The sequence below is a fragment of the Nelumbo nucifera genome, chromosome 6 (assembly GCF_055504915.1).
Source record: "Nelumbo nucifera cultivar China Antique chromosome 6, China Antique-T2T, whole genome shotgun sequence".
NCBI classification, from domain to species: Eukaryota; Viridiplantae; Streptophyta; class Magnoliopsida; order Proteales; family Nelumbonaceae; genus Nelumbo; species Nelumbo nucifera.
Genome location: NC_142654.1, coordinates 20,320,462 through 20,340,947, shown reverse-complemented (window position 1 = coordinate 20,340,947; position 20,486 = coordinate 20,320,462). Strand labels below are relative to the sequence as shown.

The 20,486-nt window shown below is 36.0% G+C and overlaps 1 protein-coding gene and 1 pseudogene across 6 annotated transcripts in view; both read right to left on the bottom strand.

Moving 5' to 3' along the window:
• Positions 1-3,513: 3,513 nt before the first annotated feature.
• LOC104608425 (V-type proton ATPase subunit D pseudogene) lies at positions 3,514-8,167 on the bottom strand (annotated as a pseudogene). Of its 2 annotated transcripts, none has more exons than XR_016077611.1 (3): positions 8,013-8,167; positions 6,769-7,577; positions 3,514-3,751 (listed from the first exon to the last, which is right to left on the bottom strand). The product of XR_016077611.1 is annotated as a V-type proton ATPase subunit D pseudogene, transcript variant X2 (transcript). The 2 variants fall into 2 exon arrangements; XR_016077610.1 differs by lacking the exon at positions 3,514-3,751 and adding an exon at positions 4,937-5,339.
• A 7,681-nt stretch (positions 8,168-15,848) lies between these two features.
• LOC104608427 (actin-related protein 2/3 complex subunit 1B-like) overlaps positions 15,849-20,486 on the bottom strand; it is a 56,684-nt gene continuing 52,046 nt past the window's right edge. For 3 of the 4 annotated variants that reach the window (XM_088890894.1, XM_019199601.2, XM_088890895.1), the window contains 3 exons: positions 16,497-16,573; positions 16,323-16,384; positions 15,849-16,245 (listed from right to left, as the gene is read on the bottom strand). In XM_088890894.1, coding sequence (XP_088747020.1) covers positions 16,181-16,245; positions 16,323-16,384; positions 16,497-16,573 — 204 coding nt within the window. In that variant the 3' untranslated portion in view covers positions 15,849-16,180. Of the gene's footprint in view, positions 16,288-16,322; positions 16,385-16,496; positions 16,574-20,486 lie in introns of all 4 variants that reach the window. The other variant, XM_088890896.1, reaches the window with a different exon arrangement.

Below are 20,486 nucleotides of genomic sequence, written 5' to 3'. Positions count from 1 at the left end.
TTATTTATTTTTACATTTTGAAAGCAACTTCCTGTAAAAATTTAAGTTCTTTAGTGATTTTCTTAACTCTAAGTAATTTTTCCCCTGTTGAATCTAACACTGGGGGAAACCGTGAAATCTTGAGACTGTTCTCTTTTCCGATGTTTTCCTGCCAAACCAACGTGCTGCGACTCAAGCTATTATGATTCTTCAAAGACCCCAACTCTAATAGGGGTGCAAGTTGGGCAGGCTGGGCTGGGCTTAGATCTAACCTAAGAATTGGGTCTAAAGCCCAAACATAAGGTAAAAGCCTGAACTATTCAACCTGAGCCTAGTTCGCACTAAAATTTAATTTACTGGGGTTGGGTTTGGGCCCGATCCCGGTTTGGGTTGATCAATTAATCCGTACTAAAAATTGACATATGTATTTAAAAGCCCAAACCTTTGGGCCTAGGTTCAGCTCGAAGACCAAAAGTCCAAGCCCATCCTTTATAAAATTGCAGCCTAACTCAGTTTGGGCTCAGGTCCCTTCCTTTTCGTACTTTTTCCTTCAAATCAAACATAACCTTAAAGTCTAATGTGTTGCGAGTTACAATACATTGGATGGATGTGCTGTTTCATATGAAAGTAGTGTATGTGGTGAACTTGAATTGATGATTTGGGGTTTTCATAATGAAAAATTTGTTTAAGAAAACCTATTTTTTGTATTTGAAGTAGCAATTAGAGGACTGATCAACATGAAAACTGTGAAGGTATTAGCAACACTTCCGAGGCTCGCTTTGAGCACGATTTTCAAGGATAACAGTTCCAGATTATGTCAAGATGGACGTGATTCCGGGAATTTTCTTCCCAGCTTATTCTGGCTTTGGGAGTAAAAAATTTCTTATTTCTTATTATTTTTATGATAGGAGTTTCTGTAGTTTTGAATCGAGACTTGTAAGTTGTGGTATCTGGGAATGAGTTTGGCTGAACATGATTCATTTGGAAAAGCGGGCCTCTTAAGCCCTGAGGAACTTCTGAGACATAATAGATTCTCTTGAAGCAAGAAGCATAGAGTGTTTGGAAATCCCTAGAATCATGAGTCCCTGGGAGCTGGGATATGATCCAGGTCGCAGTCGGATGGCTTCCAACATTTTACAGTACAAACTACAAACTCAGCTTGTGAATTACTGGTAACTCGTGCTCTAACATCTACATATCTTCAGGTAGGAATAAATAATATGTTGAAAAGAAAATTTATATCAAAGGGAAGATTGCATTCAAGCTCCTTAAATTACAATGGGGGATGACTGATTCTCAAGAAGAGCTGCCAAAAGTTAAATTTGAAGTTCGATGGAACAGAAATTCTGAAAAAAAAAAGAAAAAAAAAACTTGAAGAGTTGTTGAATTGTAATTCTCTTAATCCTAGGAGTTCTTATTTTTTTATGAATAAGGATTTCTTATTCAAATGTCAAAATGGAAGGTATTTGAAAAATTTCATAAAAAATCATCACATTTTACAACAATAAAAACAGGAGTTCAACTATGGTGTATTTACTAATACTAGTAAATGCGCACATGCCAAATTTAGATTACAATAACAATTATTATTATTATTATTATTATTATTATTATTATTATTATTATTTTATATCACACATTTGTTTAATATGATGGATATATAATATGAGAAAAATATGCCCATACGTTTTCTAAACAATTTTTATAATTTTTGTAATTTATATATTTTAAATTTTTTATTATTTAACTATAACATCATGACTTCACCCATTTGGCTTAGATTTTTTTTCTGTTCTTATTTCTTCTTATTTCTTGCTAACATTCAATCTAAATCTTATTAGCTTTGTATTTTCTACATTTCAAATTATTGCTTTGAGTCATATTGTATTGCATCCTTTTTGAAAAAGCAATAGTTTGGGAAGAAACTTATAAAACCCAGTTCACCCCCTCTATCTATCTATCTGTGTGTGTCCTCCTCTCCTCCCCCCATCATTGTAGCCATTTACACCAAACCGGTAATAGGAACTTTTCTCTCTCTCTCTCTCCTTACTCTTCTTTGGCCTCCTCTAATGATGAAATATAGCAACATTATTGGTCCTCCTCAACCTCCAAATGTTATAGAAGGCCACCATCACCGCCAATGACCACAATGCTTGTTGGAGAAGACACAAGCCTTGTGTTAAAGGAAGGGGCAATATGAGCCATTTTGAAAAGTTTTAGAGGCAATATTGTCCAAGCTCTAAAATGTGTCTATGTTAAACAACTGAACTATATCTTACCATTTCAAATCTATTTTATCTTATTAGAGTCTGTGTTTGAATCTAAACACAATTGGGTTGCATGTTTAAAAATCAAGTTTTTTGGCATCTGGAAAGTGTTATCAAACGCCACCTAAGCCTTGTCCCAACTGTACTATATGGTGTCAACACATGAATCATGTTGTTTGTTCTGCTCCGTTTAGTGCCATATGATCCATTTTTAAATTTTGAGCCTTAAATCATTTTTTACTACTTCAACCCATATCCTTTTTTGGTCTGCTCCTAGATCTTCTAGCTCTATTTGACTTGTAACATGAAATAAATAAAACCTCAAGCAAAGTAAAAGTCAATCAGAATTTTCACTCCCATCTATTTGCATTAGAAGGATAAGATTAGTTTCAGTAGAATTCATCGATGGCAAACAATTGATTACATAAAGAGCAACAAGCCCCTCATGATCCATAGCCCAAGACTGGACCTGATCCTTGTCATAAAGTTTTCAGCAACTTATAACATTAGCCATCAATATCAGCTAAAAATCTATTGTACAAAACTTGGCAACTCATTCAGGGAAAACATCCAGTACTCTTTGTTTGACCTGCAAAGTTTTCCTTGTTTTGTTGTTGATAAACAAAGGGCAAAATTGGGTTTTATAAAAGTTACAATAATCATGTACTATCAGTTATGGACAGAATGTGATGGCATACTAACTGTAGGGGCAGAATTAGTCAATTGTCAGAAAATCCAGGGGTACTTTAAGGGATTTTGCAAACAGTAGGGTAATACAAGTCTGTTTCCTAAAACTGAGGGGTAGCTTAAGAGATTTCCCTAAATTGGCAATTCCAACATTTTTCACTAACCAGTCCAGATTTCTATAATCCCCTACTAGGACTGATCAATTTAGTTTAAAGAATTCAAACAGAGAAATGCAGCCAAAGAGGTTCTTTTAATGGTTATTGGAGTAACAACTAAGAAGAGGTGATGAACATTTTAAGTCCTTTTTGATCTACAACTTTAAAAGTTTTCACTCACTGTGTAAATATGACAAACCACCCCTGCAACTCAAAAGAGCCAAAAGCAAGTATTTACTTTGTAAATGACCTTGGTCCATGCTACTGATATGATATCTTGAAGCAGTAGGATCATCTCTTCCCCTGATTTCTCAGAATCTATTTCCTTTCAATTTAGGGCTCAAACCCAAGGGTTCTCCTTTCCTCTTTCAACTCAAGGCAATGAGACCATAAACAAAAATCTTGTTTACTTCAAGCACTGATATTGAAATCCTTCTTTGATAATTAACAGTACAAAAAAAAAAATTGAGATGATTAAGACAATCCCTACTATCCACAATATAGGGTGGTAGGGTAGAAAGAAGCAGCATATTGCTGATATTTTCTTATAAATTTGTTTGTCTACAAATCTCGTTGTCCTGGGTTACTCACATGGAATTATTCTTTGTAACACCCGCTCTTGCTAGTGAGTTTGATAAACTGCTTGCAATTCTAGGAGGCCACCTGAACAAACAATTTAGGTTTGTAAAAAGAGCTCTCACTTCTTCAATTAGAAATCTTGTTACCCACGTGCTACTATGAAAATTTAAGCTAGGAAACTTAAGATGATTTTTTTTTCCACTCTCCTCGTCAGTAACAGTGTAAAGTAACCAATGAAAAGAATGCAATGAATAAGGCAATCCTAGTATCTCTACTCTTTTCCATTTACAGGTCATTTCTGTTGTCCAGTTTACCTATAAAACACAGTATAATCCTAGTACCCAAATCATGGAAAGCTTGAACGGGAGCGGGTGCAGAAGCAGAAAGTACGGTGTACAGAGCTTCAAATTTGCTCGAGACTTTTGGAGTGGCATTGAAACACACGTATGCATGTGTATGTGCATGCATATATTATAGCGCGTGTGTGTGTAAATGCCCAACAAACTTACATACTGATTTATTAGAAAGTACTTCAACTATCATAGGTTCAAAACAAAATAAGAGATTTTTATTGTCCTTCTTAATTATTTTTTTATCAGTAACAATGACCAAGAAATTTTATTAAGAAAAAAGTGAAGGTGGAAAGAAATCCTGCTATGAAGGGCTTAGTAGCAGGGAGTGAATATACCATATTAATTCCAAGTAGGAAAAAAAAAAAGAGTACAGCCTACGCAGAATAGGCAAGAAAAAACACATTTCATAACAAGGGGCCAATGGATTAGCAGATGTAACAAATTATTGGTTTTTATCATGTAACAAATTATTTGAAGGGTTCAAGTGGATGGTCAACTGTTGTTAATCATATCCATGGGGTTACATCTGATTAATGGTTTTTATCATGTAACACTTTAATTTCATTAAAAATAGCAAAATTATTATTCACAAAAAAAAACATCTACATATTCTCAAAAAAAAAAAAAAAGCATTTACATAACCACTTAGCTGACTTTCCATCCCTCATTGTCCTTTGTTACGTATTGTTGGCTTCTATTTACGTAGGCTCAGTTTGAAAGGAGTACAAATACAAATATGTATTGTGCAAAACCTTGTATTTTGTATGTAAATAGAATTTAAACATCAAACTATATTATTAAAAGATTCTCTATTACCACAATGTTATAGTATACACTATGCAACTCTCTAAATAAAGGTGGCATGTGGGGCCTGTATGCATTGTGGGGGGAGGGGGTGCAGTTGCAAGATGGATGACTTTGAAAAATAGCCTTCTTTTATCTGGAATTGCATTTCAAATAGTTACAAAGCATGGTTTAAGTTTGTTTTCTATCCAAAATGAAATGGCTTGAATTATGATTTTGATATGAAACATGACCACACCCAGGCAATTCTGGGCACTAAGGTACAACCACCTCCCAGAGATAGGTTCTTCTTAGAAGATAAGCAGACAAATTGACCAGAAGCAAGTCCAGAACTTCAGAAGACTAACTTATGAACGTGGGCACTTAGTTTAGTTTAGCGAACTCTTTTCAATCAGATTGCACCTCTGTAAATAAATAACATCTCTTCCTGTTGGAAAGAAGCCCAAATTTCAAAAACAAAGCAAGCTGATTTATTTTTCTCCTTCAATTAAATCCAAATTTTTCCCCATATTTACCTGCACTTGGCACATTAGACACTAAAATTAAAATTCAATGTGGAAGAATAACACCAAAAATGAAAAATTGGATCAAATTGTTTCTGTGTATCAGATTAAGCCAAAAAGAAGACAATGACATAATATTTCTAAACTTCATAATTGATCCATTTAAATTAGAATTTGAAAGCAATCCTTGCAACTCTTGTTGGATTACATATTGATTTGTTGCAATGCATCATGTGCTCATCATCAAAAAGCTAGCTCAATGACTAATTGCAGGGCATATAAATGAAATGAGCAAGGAATAGAAATGGGAGGATGATTGGAATGGCTTTGGCAAAATTTGTCAGCTTTGTCCAAGGTTTTAATGAGCCTCAACTCAAGTGGGGTGTGGTCTGTGATGGGTTTGAAGGGTGTTATCAATTTCTCTGCAAATGAAGGATCAAAGTATCATTACGATACTTTTGGTCACCAAAACACCAGTTATAAAGGATTTTAATATTTCAAGTTTATAATACTTTAGTATATGATTTGACAGGTCTCCTGTCAATTGTCAAAGGAGAAAAAAAAAACAAAGTAACAATTTTGTTGAGCCAAAACTCTCGATACGCAAATTTTGCATATTGAGAGTATTAATACTTTGGACCATGCTGTAAATGAATCTCCGGTTTCTAACTGTGCCTTAAAGCTATTTCAATAAAGGATGATGCATCATGCACTTGCCTGAAAAACCAAGGATTAAAGTGAACTATGCTCCATGGAAGATAAAACAATGACAACCTTGTATAAAATTGTGCACAACAATCGAAGAATGTAAATCTGGCCTGTGCCCCAAAAGTAATATGGGAAGCATAAGAAAAGGGATTGAGTCATAGGAATACTGGTCTATACTAAGGCAAATCCCAATTTTTGGACCTCCCTCCTCGTGCCATAGTGGCATCTCTTGCTAGACTAAACAGAATGAATTGTCTTAAAAAAGTCTTGAACAACAAATATATACCAATAAAAGAAATAAGCGGAATGGTAACATAGTTTGAAAAATGAAATGGTAATAAAATTTTCCTTGCTTTGAGAACATATTTTAAGAAATGGTCAATTTTAGTCAAGCACACAGGAGACCCTATTTGATAAATTCATATTCCACTTATCCTTCTCCAGTCATTGATTTTGATAATTATTAAGCTCCAATGTCCACTGAAATCCCTCAAGCTTCAAAAGTGGTTTCTGTTACTAAATCAAATTCTATAAATGATGTAAGACAAGAAAAATATTATTGTTACAATTAACCAGTCTCTTTTCTGAAGTTTAAGAATTACTGTACAAAAAGGTATTAGACAGACGAAGACAAACATCAAACACTTATTCAAACAATAGTATTACCTATCAAAATCATAAAAATAAACTCTTCCTGAACAAACCGAAGAGCCAAAAAAAGAAAGAAACTAACCTCCGGATCAGAAAATTATATCCTCATCCTTCTCCACCGTTTTTGACAACAAGTTGTGTGCAGAATTTATTGAAATCCCTTTCTTCAACGAAACTTTCTCTGCAACCTGTTCCTCTGCATACTGCTTAGCTGCTGCCATCTGCTTCTCAATCTCCCTTTTCTTGTACCCCTGTATCTTCTTCAGTCTAAAGAAATCCTCTCTTTCAAGTTCATCCAACTCTCCCTTGATATAAGTTATTGTATTCTCCATCCTCGGCTTCACAACATTCTCAAGAGCATTAACCCTGCGATTTGTGGTCTTGATTGCCTCATCAAGAGTCAAGAACGATGTTTGCAGTGATGCAAGCTCGACAAGGACCTCAATTGCTTTCACATAAGCAGCACGACATTGCTGGACCTGTTGGCCACCTCGAGCCAGCCCAGTTAGATCATTCTTGGTCTCGCCTTCAGTGAAGTACTCAAACTTGGGGAGCTTCACACCAGCAACATTCTCCTGACGGGATCGAACTTTCAGGGAAGCATTCTGGACATTCTCAAGAACAATGTGCTTAATGTTCTCTCCAGCAACGTATTTAGCTTCAGTTAATGCAAAGGCGGAAGATTTCATGATCTCACCCATGGATTCTTTAGTAGAGACGATCTTCTTGAGGATCGCTCGGAACTGCACAGTCAAGGCATCACTTTTCTTCTTGAGGAGGGCATGACCTCTCGTGGCGCCAACAAGGCGAGCCTTCATGATTCCGAGCATCGTAACAGTGGGAACTACATTCAGGCGCTGACTTTGGCCCGACATCTTGACGATTAAATGTCTAGCCAGAAAAGAAGATGCAAACTTGTAACTCAGAAAATTTAAACAGAAATTCCAAACAGGGAAAAATAAAGAAAATCATTATTCACCTTACTAGAAAAAATGATTAAAGATGTAAATCCTCTACGATTCGAGACAATCTAAACCTTCTACAATCTTAGGAAAGCATTTTCTGTAAATTTCTGAAGGCGCATTGCCTGTTTCTTATCCAAAATGCTTCTAATTATACAGAGATTTTACCAAAAATAACGATTTTAAAATATTTTAAACCTAGATCTGAAACTATTTCTCTGATTAACCAGTTCGTCTAAGATCTCGACCTGCTCAAATCTGTGATTCTCGAAATTGCCAATCCAAAAAGTTTACAATTCTGCAAATTTTATGCATAAGGATTTCGCAGAGAGAGAGAGAGAGATAATGAGGTTCGTGATGGTACCTGATTCTTCGAGAAGTTTTCACAGAAAATTTGATCTTGATCTGGGAACGATGGACTCCGAGCAACCCGTCCAAGGATCGAAGGTGACTCGAGAAATTCTGAGCTGTGTTCCTTTAAAGTTTAGGGTATCGACGACAGACAAGTGTACTACGAAAACGTGGCAAGAAAGCATAGGGTGCATACTATATGAAATGGGTCCTACCAAAGGCAATAGGCTTAGGATCAGAACCGTTGGATTTGTTTACCAGAAAAGAGAACAGTTTGGATTTTTGTTTTTATCTAATTGACTTTGAAAGAAAATCATAGTTTATCCATCTCGGTAGGAGTAGGACAGGGTGATCATTCTCAGCCCGGGCTGGGCCCAATACTCTAAGGCCTATAATATATATTTCGGTCCGAGCAAGTCTTGACACGTGAAATCGAAAATTTAATCAAATGGAAAAATGCGATTAATCTATTAAGTTAGTTATATTATATATATATATAATCGAAAAAATTGAAGAACCAAACCATGAATTGCAAAAATTGGTATTACCTGTTCGATAATCTCATCTTTTCACAGGCCCCGTGGGGCATTTATGATATTTCACCAATAAGACTTAATGAGAGGCTCGCCTCTAACCATGCATTATGAGCTTAGTGCCTCAGTTAGAGCATACCTCCTCGTTTAATGCTCAGCCACATGATGCCTACCTTTAATAATGCAAACTGACGTAGAAAGACGTTACAAACCTCATCGCTTCACAGTTCACATTCAATGGGAGTCAAGCCACATCCTCCTCACAGCGATTCCAACTTCTCATGGATCAGGTTGTGCTCCTCAATGCCGAGGTCTAATATTAATGTATATGAATAGAGGTGTAAATCGGGTCGGGTCATGGGCTCATGGGCCATGCCAGGCTTGGCATAGAGGTTCGTGTTGTGCTGGGCCAAGGGCCAGCACGACTTCAGCTTTTTTTTATTTTTTTTTGGGGGGATTACAGAAATACCCCCCCAACAGCTATAAATAGTCATATTAGGGGGGTATTTGTGTATTTTGGTTATAGGGGGTTAAAAAATGACATAAATGCCCCTTTAACAGTTATATAACAACTAGTTTGTGGGGCTTTTTGGATAAAGTTATAAATAACTTTACAATGACCAAAATACCCCTCTCAACAACTAAATAGCAACTAGTTTTTTGGGTATTATGGGCAATTGAATTATGTCCAATTCTTATAAATAGCCCTGTCCTCCACCATTCTCATCAATCATCACACCAATCCAACAATCAACATTCAACAATTCTCTTATTAAGTTATTCTCTTAATCTCTTTAGGCTTTCCTCTCTCAGTCTCTCACTCTCTTTGTCTCTCATACTCTTAGTCTCTCATACATTCTCTACAATCTGAGTGAACTCTGATAGTCTCATAATCTGATTGGTTGATTGTCTGATTCTTCAAGTTAGCAATTTGGGAGGCTTGGAGCCTTGGACGTTGTCGCGTTGAAAGGCTTTAACCGTTGAAATCAAGTTGGAATTCTGAACTGACAATCCGGGGTAAGTCCAATTAAATTAATTTTATTTTTCTAGAATTTGAAAAAAAATGGTCAGCTCTTCCCAAAACCCCAAGTTTAGTAGCCTAATTTGGAGAATATTTAAAATAGATAATATTGAGGGAAAGGGAAAAAGAGCAGTTTGCCAAAAATGTAGAAAATACTTTAACTATTGTAGCAAGGGTGGTACTGGCCATTTGACCAGACATTTTCTCACACATGAGAAGGAAGAAGAAATAACCCATAATTTAAATGAATTTTTGAAATGATGGAAAATAAATTTTAAAAATATTGGGAAAAGTCGGAGTCTTGGAGAACATTTCTCACAGCCAATCCCACCACGGCACGTGATTCGTGGACTGTGATCTACTAACCCCTCCGGTGTCTACAAGCTACAATTTCATCAGAGTCTTGTTTAGTTGTTTTAGTTCAGGACCTGCAGGTACCACACTACCACTGTACCAGGGTTGGTTAGATGCAGTCATGAATCATGATGCAAATATAGATTACAACTTTACAATTATAAGACAAAGGAGGGTATGATACTACTACATACACCGGATATTTCATTTTTCACCTGAAGCAGATGATGAAAGTGTGTGAATGCTTTCATCATAATGTATATGTAAATTTTGTTTAAATTGTAAATTTTAACAAATAACCCACAATTTTATTTTGTCAAATTATTGCAAATTTTGTTTTAATTTTGTTTAATTTATTTGTTATTAATGTAATTTTGTATTTTCAATTTGTAACTATATAGACTATAGTCTATAATTCTATATTGCATTTTTTATATTTTATTAATTTATTCCATTTTCATATTTCATTCATCCAAGTATGAAGTATGATTTATGAAGTATCCAACCATTGTATATTTCATAATTTCAATATTTGTATAATTGTATGCTTTGTAATTTGTATCATTATTCATTCAAATTTAAATGAAATAAAATTCTTAAATTCCTATTTGAATTGTTTTATACTTTTATTTATTTATTCTTTGGGTAATCGTAAATTCATTATTATTTGTATCCTGAATTCCTGATATCCATAGTCCATTTAGTGATTCAGTCTAGCTTGGTTCGGCCTAGGCCCAAGACCCGCCCTATGGCCTAGCTTGGCACAACCCAAGCCCACGGCATGGGCCCGCTTGGGCCTAGGCCGTGGGCCTTGCTGGGCCAACCCCCAAAATTTCCACCGGGGAGGGCGGCACGGTCCGCCATCGCCCACTTTACACCTCTATATATGAACCATGACCGGCGAGCTAGCAATAGGCCTTCTCGAAGCCATCATCTCAAAAGTCATAATAGGAACAACCTCCATCTCTAAGGTTGAAATAAACAGCCATTGCACCAACACTTCACCAACATTGGTCATCCTATCCAACGATTAAAACATTAGCTATTATATCGGAAAATTCATATATAAAGGGAAATGCTGCCATTTGGCGAAAAGGGGAGACCACCCCTTTCCCTTTAATAGATATACTAGTGGAGGGGCCCCTACGAAGTAGGGGCTGGAATGGAGCTGTAACATTGTTATTTGCTATATTAAAAAAGACAATGGTTTCTTGTTAAGAAACTTGCTATTATAAGTATTCAAGTCTTGAAACTCAATAAAGACTTAAAAGAAATCATCATGTACTTGTTTTTTAAATGTTGCTTCAGTAAAGCATCTCATATAAAAGAACACAATCATATAGTGATAGTTCTAAGTTCTACTTCATAGTTGTCCTTTGTTTCACACCAAGAACTCCCAGTTGACCCGGACAGTTTGACCTGGGAACTGTCCAGGCAATCGGTTATGTTTTACCCCAAACCTAGTCCCTGTCCAAAAATCATTGAATCAGTCAACGACCAATTGACCCGGTTAGTTGAACTGTTGACCCGTCGACCCATTCAACGGTTTTTGGCCATTTTTTATTTTTAATTATTTTTTTATTTTTTTAATTTTTGTTGTCAGAGCGGGCAATCCATTCAAACTTTACGGTTAAACTGTCGACCTGTAAACCGATGGCCAAAATGGTTCCGTTTCTGGGTTGTTTTTCCTAGGTGTCAATAATTAGACGAAATAACTTTATAGTCATAGTCATGGGAAGGGTGAACATTGCAAGGGATTCCAAAACCTTGAAAGATAAATCCAAAGTGACCTTAAACACATAAAAAAATTGGCAGTAAATCCACCAAACTGGAAAAACCAAGGAAAAAAAATAGAAAATCGAGTCTAAAGTTCCGCTTTGAGACGGAGCTCAACATATATGCAATCAAAGAAAGAGACAAAGCAGATCGTCTTGTAAGAAAATTAAAAAAATTGCACAAGAAAACTCATAAAAATAAAAGGAAATAAATAAAATGGTGGTAAAATCCTAGACCATTTTGGAGGATCTTGAAGAAGAAGACCAAACACACAAAAAAAAGCAGAAAATGAAAAAAAAAAGGAATATACCACACATTCGAATAAAGCCCATAGCAGAAGAAACCTTTGAATAGTGAAAATCCAAAAGCATAAAAGCCATGGTTTTCGAACCACTATTGACCCGGATGGATGGACATTTTGGCTTGGGAACCGTCTACGAAACTGGTTCAATTTTACCCCAATCCTAGTCCCTGTCCAAAAACCGTTGAATCGGTCAACGACCATTAACTTGAGTGGTCGAACCGTTAACCCGTTCAATGGTTTTTAGCCATATTTTTATGTTTTTAAATGGAACCATCTAGGCAACCAGTTTCATTTTATCCTAATCTCGGTCCCTGGCCAAAAACCATTGAATTGGTTAACGACCCATTGACCCGGGTGGTCGAACCATCGACCCATTGACTTGTTCAATGGTTTTTGGTCATTTTTTTATTTTTTTAATTTTTATTGTTAGAACCATCAGTTTGAACCGAACAATCAAACCATTGACCAAAAAACCAGTGGCTAGAATGGTTTCATTTTCAGGTCATATGAGTCACATGCTTGAATGACATAATATGTATGGTATTGCTTAATGGACCTCACACACTCAATTTTTTGCATGTAATTTTTGTTATCATAATGGGTTGTCCATTTTTTTATAATTTTTTAATTGGGAACCATCTAGGAAATCGGTTCCGTTTTACCCCTGTCCCGGTCCTTGGCAAAAAACCGTTGAATCGGCCAATGACCCATTGACCCAAGTGGTCAAACTGTCAAACCATTGACCCGTTCAATGGTTTTTGGCCTTTCTTTTTTATTTTTTGTTGTCAGAACAGGTTGTTCGTTCGAACCGGACGATCGAACCATCGACCCAAAAACTGGTGGCTAGAATGGTTCCATTTTCGGGCCGTATGAGTTACAAGCTCGAATGACATAACATGTATAATACTGCTTAATGGACCTCACACACTCAATGTTTTGCCTGTAATTTTTGTTGTCAGAATGGGTCGTCTGTTCGAATCGAACGGTCGACTTGAAAATTGGTAGACAGGACGGTACCATAATTTTTTGCTTGTAATTTTTTGTTGTCAAAATGGGTCGTCTGTTCTAACCAACGGTTAAAGCGTCGACCAAAAAACCGATGGCCATAACAGTTCCATTTTCGGGTTGTATGAGCCACGCGCTCGAATGACATAACGCGTATGATACTACTTAATGGACCTCAAACACTCAATTTTTTGCCTATAATTTTTTGTTGTTAGAATAGACCGTTCGTTCGAACCGGATGATCGAATTGTTGACTCAAAAACCGATGGCCATAATGGTTCCATAATTTTTTGCTTCTAATTTTTGTTGTCAGAACGGGTTGTCCATTCGAATCGGACGGTTGAACGGTCGATTATCACTCACACTCATTTTTTTGCCTATAATTTTTGTTGCCAGAACGGACCATCCGTTCGAACCGAAGAATCGAACTGTCGACCCAAAAACCGGTGGCCAAAATGGTTTTGTAATTTTTTGCTTGTAATTTTTATTGTTAGAACAGGCCGTCCATTTGAACCGAATGGTTGAACCATCAGTTGTCAGAACATTATTAACAACATTTATCAATAATAGTAAGTAATTACAATATTTTATTAAATAACCAGTAATGATAGTTTAGTAATATTATTTAGTTATTTTTAATATAATAGTATTTATTAAATTTATGAATAGGATTTATTAACAATATTCATTAAATTAATAATTACCAAAATTAAATTGAATTAAAATTATTTATCAGTAATAGTTAGTAATTATAATATTTTATTAAATAATCAATAACAATACTTTTAATAACATTTTTAATTATTTTTAATATAACAATAATTACTAAATTTATTAACAGTATTTATAACTTTAATTTAAAGTAAATATCTAATTATTAACAATATTTGTAATAACATTAATTATAATCACTAATTATATATTTATTAAATTATTGTAATAATCAGTAATTTATTAATAATATTTATTAATAAGAGTATATATAATTTTAATTTAAAGTAAAATTAAAGTAAATATCTATTTATTAACAATATTTATACAGTAATTATTAATTATAATCAGTAATTATATATTTATTAAATCACTGTAATAATCAACAATTATTAAAATAAATAGATAACAGAATTATAATCGATAATGGCAGTACTCCCATTTGGCCAAAGGGGAGACCACCCATTTCGTATTATTGTATATTCATCATATTAAATAAAAAATGAGTGTGACAAATAAGAATGTTTTTATAGACATAGTAATATAAAAAATTGTAGAAAATGTTGGAAACATATTATTTACTATCATCATTGCCAATGTGCAAAGCATGTGCACACTTACTAGTATGTGTAAAAGGGAGTTTGTTCAAATTACAACTCCCCTAAGCTTTCCTTGATTCCTCTAAATTTAGTGTTTTCTTGAAATTTTTGATAAATAAAAGATTAAACATGGGGCTATTTAAATCACCTACAACCAATTCAGTTTCCATTAGTTATTTTAGAAGGCCATTCAGTTTCCTTTACTGAAAAACTGAATCTAATCACTTCCTTATAGAATATGAGCATCCTTATTATCAACTTGTACATCACTTGGGTCTGTTCTAGCTTAATAGTATAATGTAATATTTGACTATATATTTTGAAATTATTCGTAAAGTTTCAAGAGAGAAGTTGGAGAATTCTTCCTGGAATGTTTTCTGTACTATATAGGAAAAATGAAGCACATTTTAGTCTAACCCCAGGTGTTAAAGGTGGTGTTGGGCAACATGAAGGGTTTTGTTTTTCAAAACAAAAACAACTGTCACTTTAGCAAATGAATTTCCAAGGAATATATTATGATCTAAGATGTAAATCCGTCGTCTTCCCTTCTCTTCTCCATTCTTTCGAGTCCCACACAAACAATTGGGGAGATTTATTAGGAAGATAGCACATTTGGACACAGTATGGTTGGGGGGAGGGACAACATTATGCCATTCAAGGTTCAAGGACATCTAGACACTCTTATTTTGTAGACATAAACAAGAAAAAAAAAATTCCATTGAAGTAAAACCATGAGACTATAAGCACTTTCATATTTTCTTGTCAATGTTTGAGGGAAAGACTTTGGGTTGTCGCCATGATAAAAGAATGTGTTGAGAGATATATTGTATTTGGGTATATTTGTAATATTGTTGGGACCTATATGCATTTATGGGAGAAAAAGAGGCTTATGTGTAATACTGATATATTTCAGTTTTTTGCTTATTTAAGCAAGTGGTTGTGTGAGATTAGGGTTTTGAGGAGGAGAGAGAGAGAGAGAGAGAGTTGTATCTCTTGTTCTCATAGTGGATATTTTTCCTCTCCTCCCATGGATGTAGGCTATCAAGTTGAACCACGTTGATCTTGGTGTTATCTCTATTCCTTCTTCTTATTTTCATCTTGGCTTGCTATCTATTTTATGTTAGTTGACATGGTATCAGAGCTATTTTATGTTGTTCAATATGGTATAAAAGCTATTTTATGTTGTTCAACAGAATGATTATAGTTATTTTACCCCAACATCCCAATGGGCACATCACAAACATGCAAAGAAGCTTTCTATAAGCAAAAACTTTGGCTTGCAGAGTCCAAACCCACTCTGTTCTTGGTTTGAGGAGGTTTTTGGGTGCAAAATTGATTGTGGAAACTAACTTTACAAAACTAGTTTTTTTATGAAATCATATTTTCATCTACTCGTGAATGAAGGTGAATAAAAACCTAGTATATCCACATATATTTCAAGTTATCAGGAGGAACTCCAGTATATGCACATAAGGTAGTATATACACATATATTTCAAGGAGCAAATCTAGTTGCTGATGAAATAAACAACTCAACCTCTATAATATCTCACTCATTAAAAAATCTTCATGATATCTCAAATCCCCAAGTTATCAGGATACTCCATAGAGATCCAACTCTATTTGGAAGATTCAACCCCAAAATTTCATTTACATGGTATTCCTGTTTGATAAACAAGCTTCTTTACCAAAATAAAGTGTTCACAACTTAATCATTTAAAGTTCTGATAAAATTCCAGTACACTTCTAACTAATATGAGTTCCCCAAGCTTTTCTACTAAAACAAAATAACATAAAACATGGTATGGCATCATATCATGCCAAAGGAATTTTCAATATAGTCTCAAATTGATCTCTTCGACCCGGTGAGGAGGCAGCTTCAGGAATTTAAAGAAATATCTTTTTGATTTTCCAAATCCCATACCACAACTTTGCCATCCAATCCTGTGAAATGAAAACAGCAACATGCTTCTGTGTTACCTATGACTAACCAGAAAATAGAACCAAAGATGTTAGCTAACCTGAAGTGCTAAATCGCTTCACTATAGTACTCTCTTCATCATCCTTTAGTGGCAGAATACAACTAGAATTCCAAGGAGTTATGATCAATACTTGAAAGACCAAGGGAAAACAAAAAAATGTAGAGATAGCATTATTGAGGATATGACCATTAAAACATTACAAGTAAAACGCACTTTATGCACTTATCATGAACACCTCCCCTGCCAGATTTTTTTGATTGACCATATAGTTTTCCCAATGCTTTAGGCAACTGTAAATAAACAACAGACAAAAGAAATGGTGAAACACTAATATGAAAATTTATAGGTGCTTCATAAAATAAGACCATAGTGGTAGAATATTATGGGCCTGAAAGTAGTACAAGCTTCAATCCAAAAATCCTTTCCACTTGCCCAATCTGAAGTATAAACTAGTTTTCTGCAGGCAAATTTTAAATTAAACAAAAAAGGAATAACATTGAAGACTTGGAAAACCATTATCACTTGGAAATAGATCCAATAAAAGGTGTGTATGGTTGACAATGACAGGTGGAATGAATACATGGCAAAACAACAGGGTTACTCCACAAAGCAGAAAAGGGTGGCGATACAAAGACAAGAAGCCTAACTTACATTGTTATTCTACCTTTCCCCCATACATATAAAAAAGAGGTAACATGCATATATATGTACAACCACTTAAATATTATGAGTACAACCATTGAACCACTTGTGTATGTATGCTTGCTTGGATGATATATGCATTTGTGTGTGAACCTATGCATCTACATGCACAAGTATTGCATTTTAACTGGATTTTATCAGATGCGATCATTGTATTATTTTATTTTATGTTGATGTTATTGTCAGTTCGTGAGAAGTTGAAAGAGCAAGAAGACAAACACAAGTTCAGATCTGTTAGGGTTGATCAATCTGATCGAACCAACCCAAAAGAAAGGTATTTATATTAAACTTAAGTGAATGGACAAGATTGTCCTTACAAAGAAATAAAAGAACTGTACACTAATGTACACGCCTATTATAGTACAAGAAAGAAGAATAAAAAAAATACAGTAGAATTACAAAACTACCCTTTATCTTCTCTACATTCCCCATCAAACTGATGCTGGGGTATTAAGTATCAATTTGTCCACAAGAAAATTATGTTAGGATTTGGTCATAGCTTTGGTGAAGAGATCTACAAACTATAGGCTAGATGAAACATGTGGGAGAGAGATGTGACCCATGTGGAGGTCATGAATGAAGTGACAATCCACCTCAATATGTTTAGTACGCTCATGAAATAGAGGGTTGGATGCAATCTTTATTGCACTCATGTTGTCAGTAGACCTGTTCATGGGCCTGCCCGGCCCCCAGACGGGCTTGAACACGCAAAAGAAACCGCGAGCTTAACCTTGGGCCAAAAAGCCTGGCCCGCAATAAATTTGAGCCAGGCTTGGGATTTGCCAAAATAGCCCGGCCCGACCTATAGATTAAAGTTAAAAAACCCTAGTCAAACCCCTCTTCTCTTTCACCTCTTTCCAACTGAACCTCTCTTCTCTTCAGTCTTCACATCCTCCTCAATCCTCAGTCCTCACACTCTCAGGTAGCCATACAACCGGCGAGGCGGCAAACATTCACCATTCCTCTTTTCACTTTCCCTCTCTTTCTTTCTCTCTCTTTCTCTCTTTCTCTCTCTCTCTCTCTCTTTCTCTCTTTCTCAGATGCGAACTGATCACTGTTAAAATCGCAACTTACAAATCTCAGACATTGTGAACTCAGCTTACAATCACTGGCAAGGTGGCGAATATAGGCACCGGTGGCGGCGGTGAGTTCTCTTTCTCTCTCTCTCTCTCTCTTTCTCAGACGTGAACTAATCACTGTTGAAATCGCAGCTTACAGTCATCGCGAACTCGGGCTTCGGGATCGGGCTCGGGCTTCGGGCTTTTTATCGGCCGGGCTCGGGCCCAAGTTGTAGGCCCTTTGGTCGGGCCGGGCTCGGGCTCGGGCCTAACAAATTTCCATTCATGAAGAGTAAAAGCCCGGCCCGGCCCGACCCATGAACAGGTCTAGTTGTTAGTAAATAGAGGAATGGTGGATGCGTGATCAATATCCATGTCATGAAGTAGTGCCTTAAACCAGACTATTTCACTGCATACTGAGGACATGGATCTATACTCGACTTCAATAGATGACTTGGAATCCGTTGGTTGTTTCTTGCATTTCCAAGAAATCAGGGAATCACCGAAGAATATACACAAGCCAGTAGTTGAGCAATGATTGTCAGGACGACTTGCCCAATTGGCATCTGCATAAGCTCGGAGTTGAGTGGAGGAAGATGATAAAAATAATCCATGCGATAAAGTGCCCTTGACATAATGAATAATCTGGAGAATTGTAGAGAAGTGAGGCTGATGTGGAGAAGATACAAACTGAATAACGATCTGGACTGCATAGGAAATGTTTGGTCTAGTCATGGTTAGGTAAATAAGACTACCTACAAGCTGCCGATATAGAGTAGCATCAGGGAGAAGATCACCCTCATCCTTACTGAGCTTACAGTTAAGCTCCAAAGGTGTATCAATTTGTTTGGAGTCAGTTAAGCGAGCAAGACTCACCAAATTAGAGGCACATTTCTGTTGGTTGACAAAATAACCTTGATGACATCTTTGAATTTTAAGCCCAAGAAAGTAGGTCACTAGCCCAAGATCTTTCATTTTGAAGGAGTTACTAAGTAGAAGCTTCAAGTTATTAATACCATCCACGTCATCTCTGGTGATAAGAATATCATCAACATAAACTAAAAGAAGAGTCAACTCCTGAGTTTGCTTAAGAGTAAAAAGAGAGTAATCTGAAGCACTCCGCTGAAAACCAGCCTCCAACACTTTTGTATAGAAGTGGTCAAACCAAGCTCATGGAACTTGTTTAAGACCATATAGAGATTTCTTTAGTTTACACACCAATAGAGGGTTGTTACAGTAGTCAGGAGGTGGTTTCATATAAACTATCTCCTGCAAATGTCCATGGAGGAAGGCATTCTTGACATCCATCTAGTGAATTGTCCATTGTCTAACAACAGTAATGGCCAGGAGCAAATGAATTGTTGTCATTTTAGCCATAGGAGCAAAAGTTTCATCATAGTCAATTCCATACTCATGTTTGTAGCCTTGAGCAACCAAACGGTCCTTATATCTGTCCAGAGTACCATCTGATTTGAGTTTCACGGTGTAAACCCATCGGCTACCAATGATGGAGGCATATGGGGGAGGAGAGACAAGTTCCCAAGTATTATTCTCCAATAAGGCATGAACCTCTGAATCCATATTATCTTTCCAATGCTTAACTGCTACGGCATGGCTGTAAGACTTAGGAATATTTGTGGATGACAAAACAACTGAGAAGGAGCTATGACTAGAAAAGAAGCCATAGCGATCAAGTGGACGGGAAATACGAAATGACCGGCACAAAGGAATAGAGGAAGGTAAATCCTCGGGATAAGAACATGTACTTATAGTAGTAATAGATGGAGAGGAGTGATCAATCACTGTTGCAGGAAGTGGAGGAGGCATAAATGATGGGCGAACTGGATGCTTCCTGGAATAAATCTGAAGTGGCTGAGATGAAGGAGGGGAATCATCTGTAGAGCCAAAGTTACGCAGAATAAAAATGGATGGTGCAGGCAATTTACTAATGTGTTCAAAGAATGAAAGGTTCTCAAGAAATATGACATTTTCTTGCGCAATCTATGGACTTTGGGATCATAACAGAGAAATCCCTTGTGTTTCGTACTATATCCCATGAATGCATACATAGCTGATTGAACTATTAGCTTAATGCGTTTATGGGGAGGGAGATGGACAAAACAAATACATCCAAAGACAAGAAGTATGGATAAGTTTGGTGGGTGATGGAATAAGGATTGATTGGGAGAAGAATTCCCAAGCATAGATGTAGGAAGAATGTTGATGAAGTGAATAGCAGTGTGGGTCACCTCCACCTAGAAGGTAAGGAGAGCATGAGGGTCTTGTATCAAGGATTTCACCATACTAGCAATGTGGCAATTTACTAATGTGTTATTTGAAGGGCTCCCTAGGAAAGGGAATTCTGTTTGCCAAGCTTGGTCATATGAAACTTGAAGCCTATACTGATGCTGACTGGGCTGGAAACATTGATGACAGAAGATCT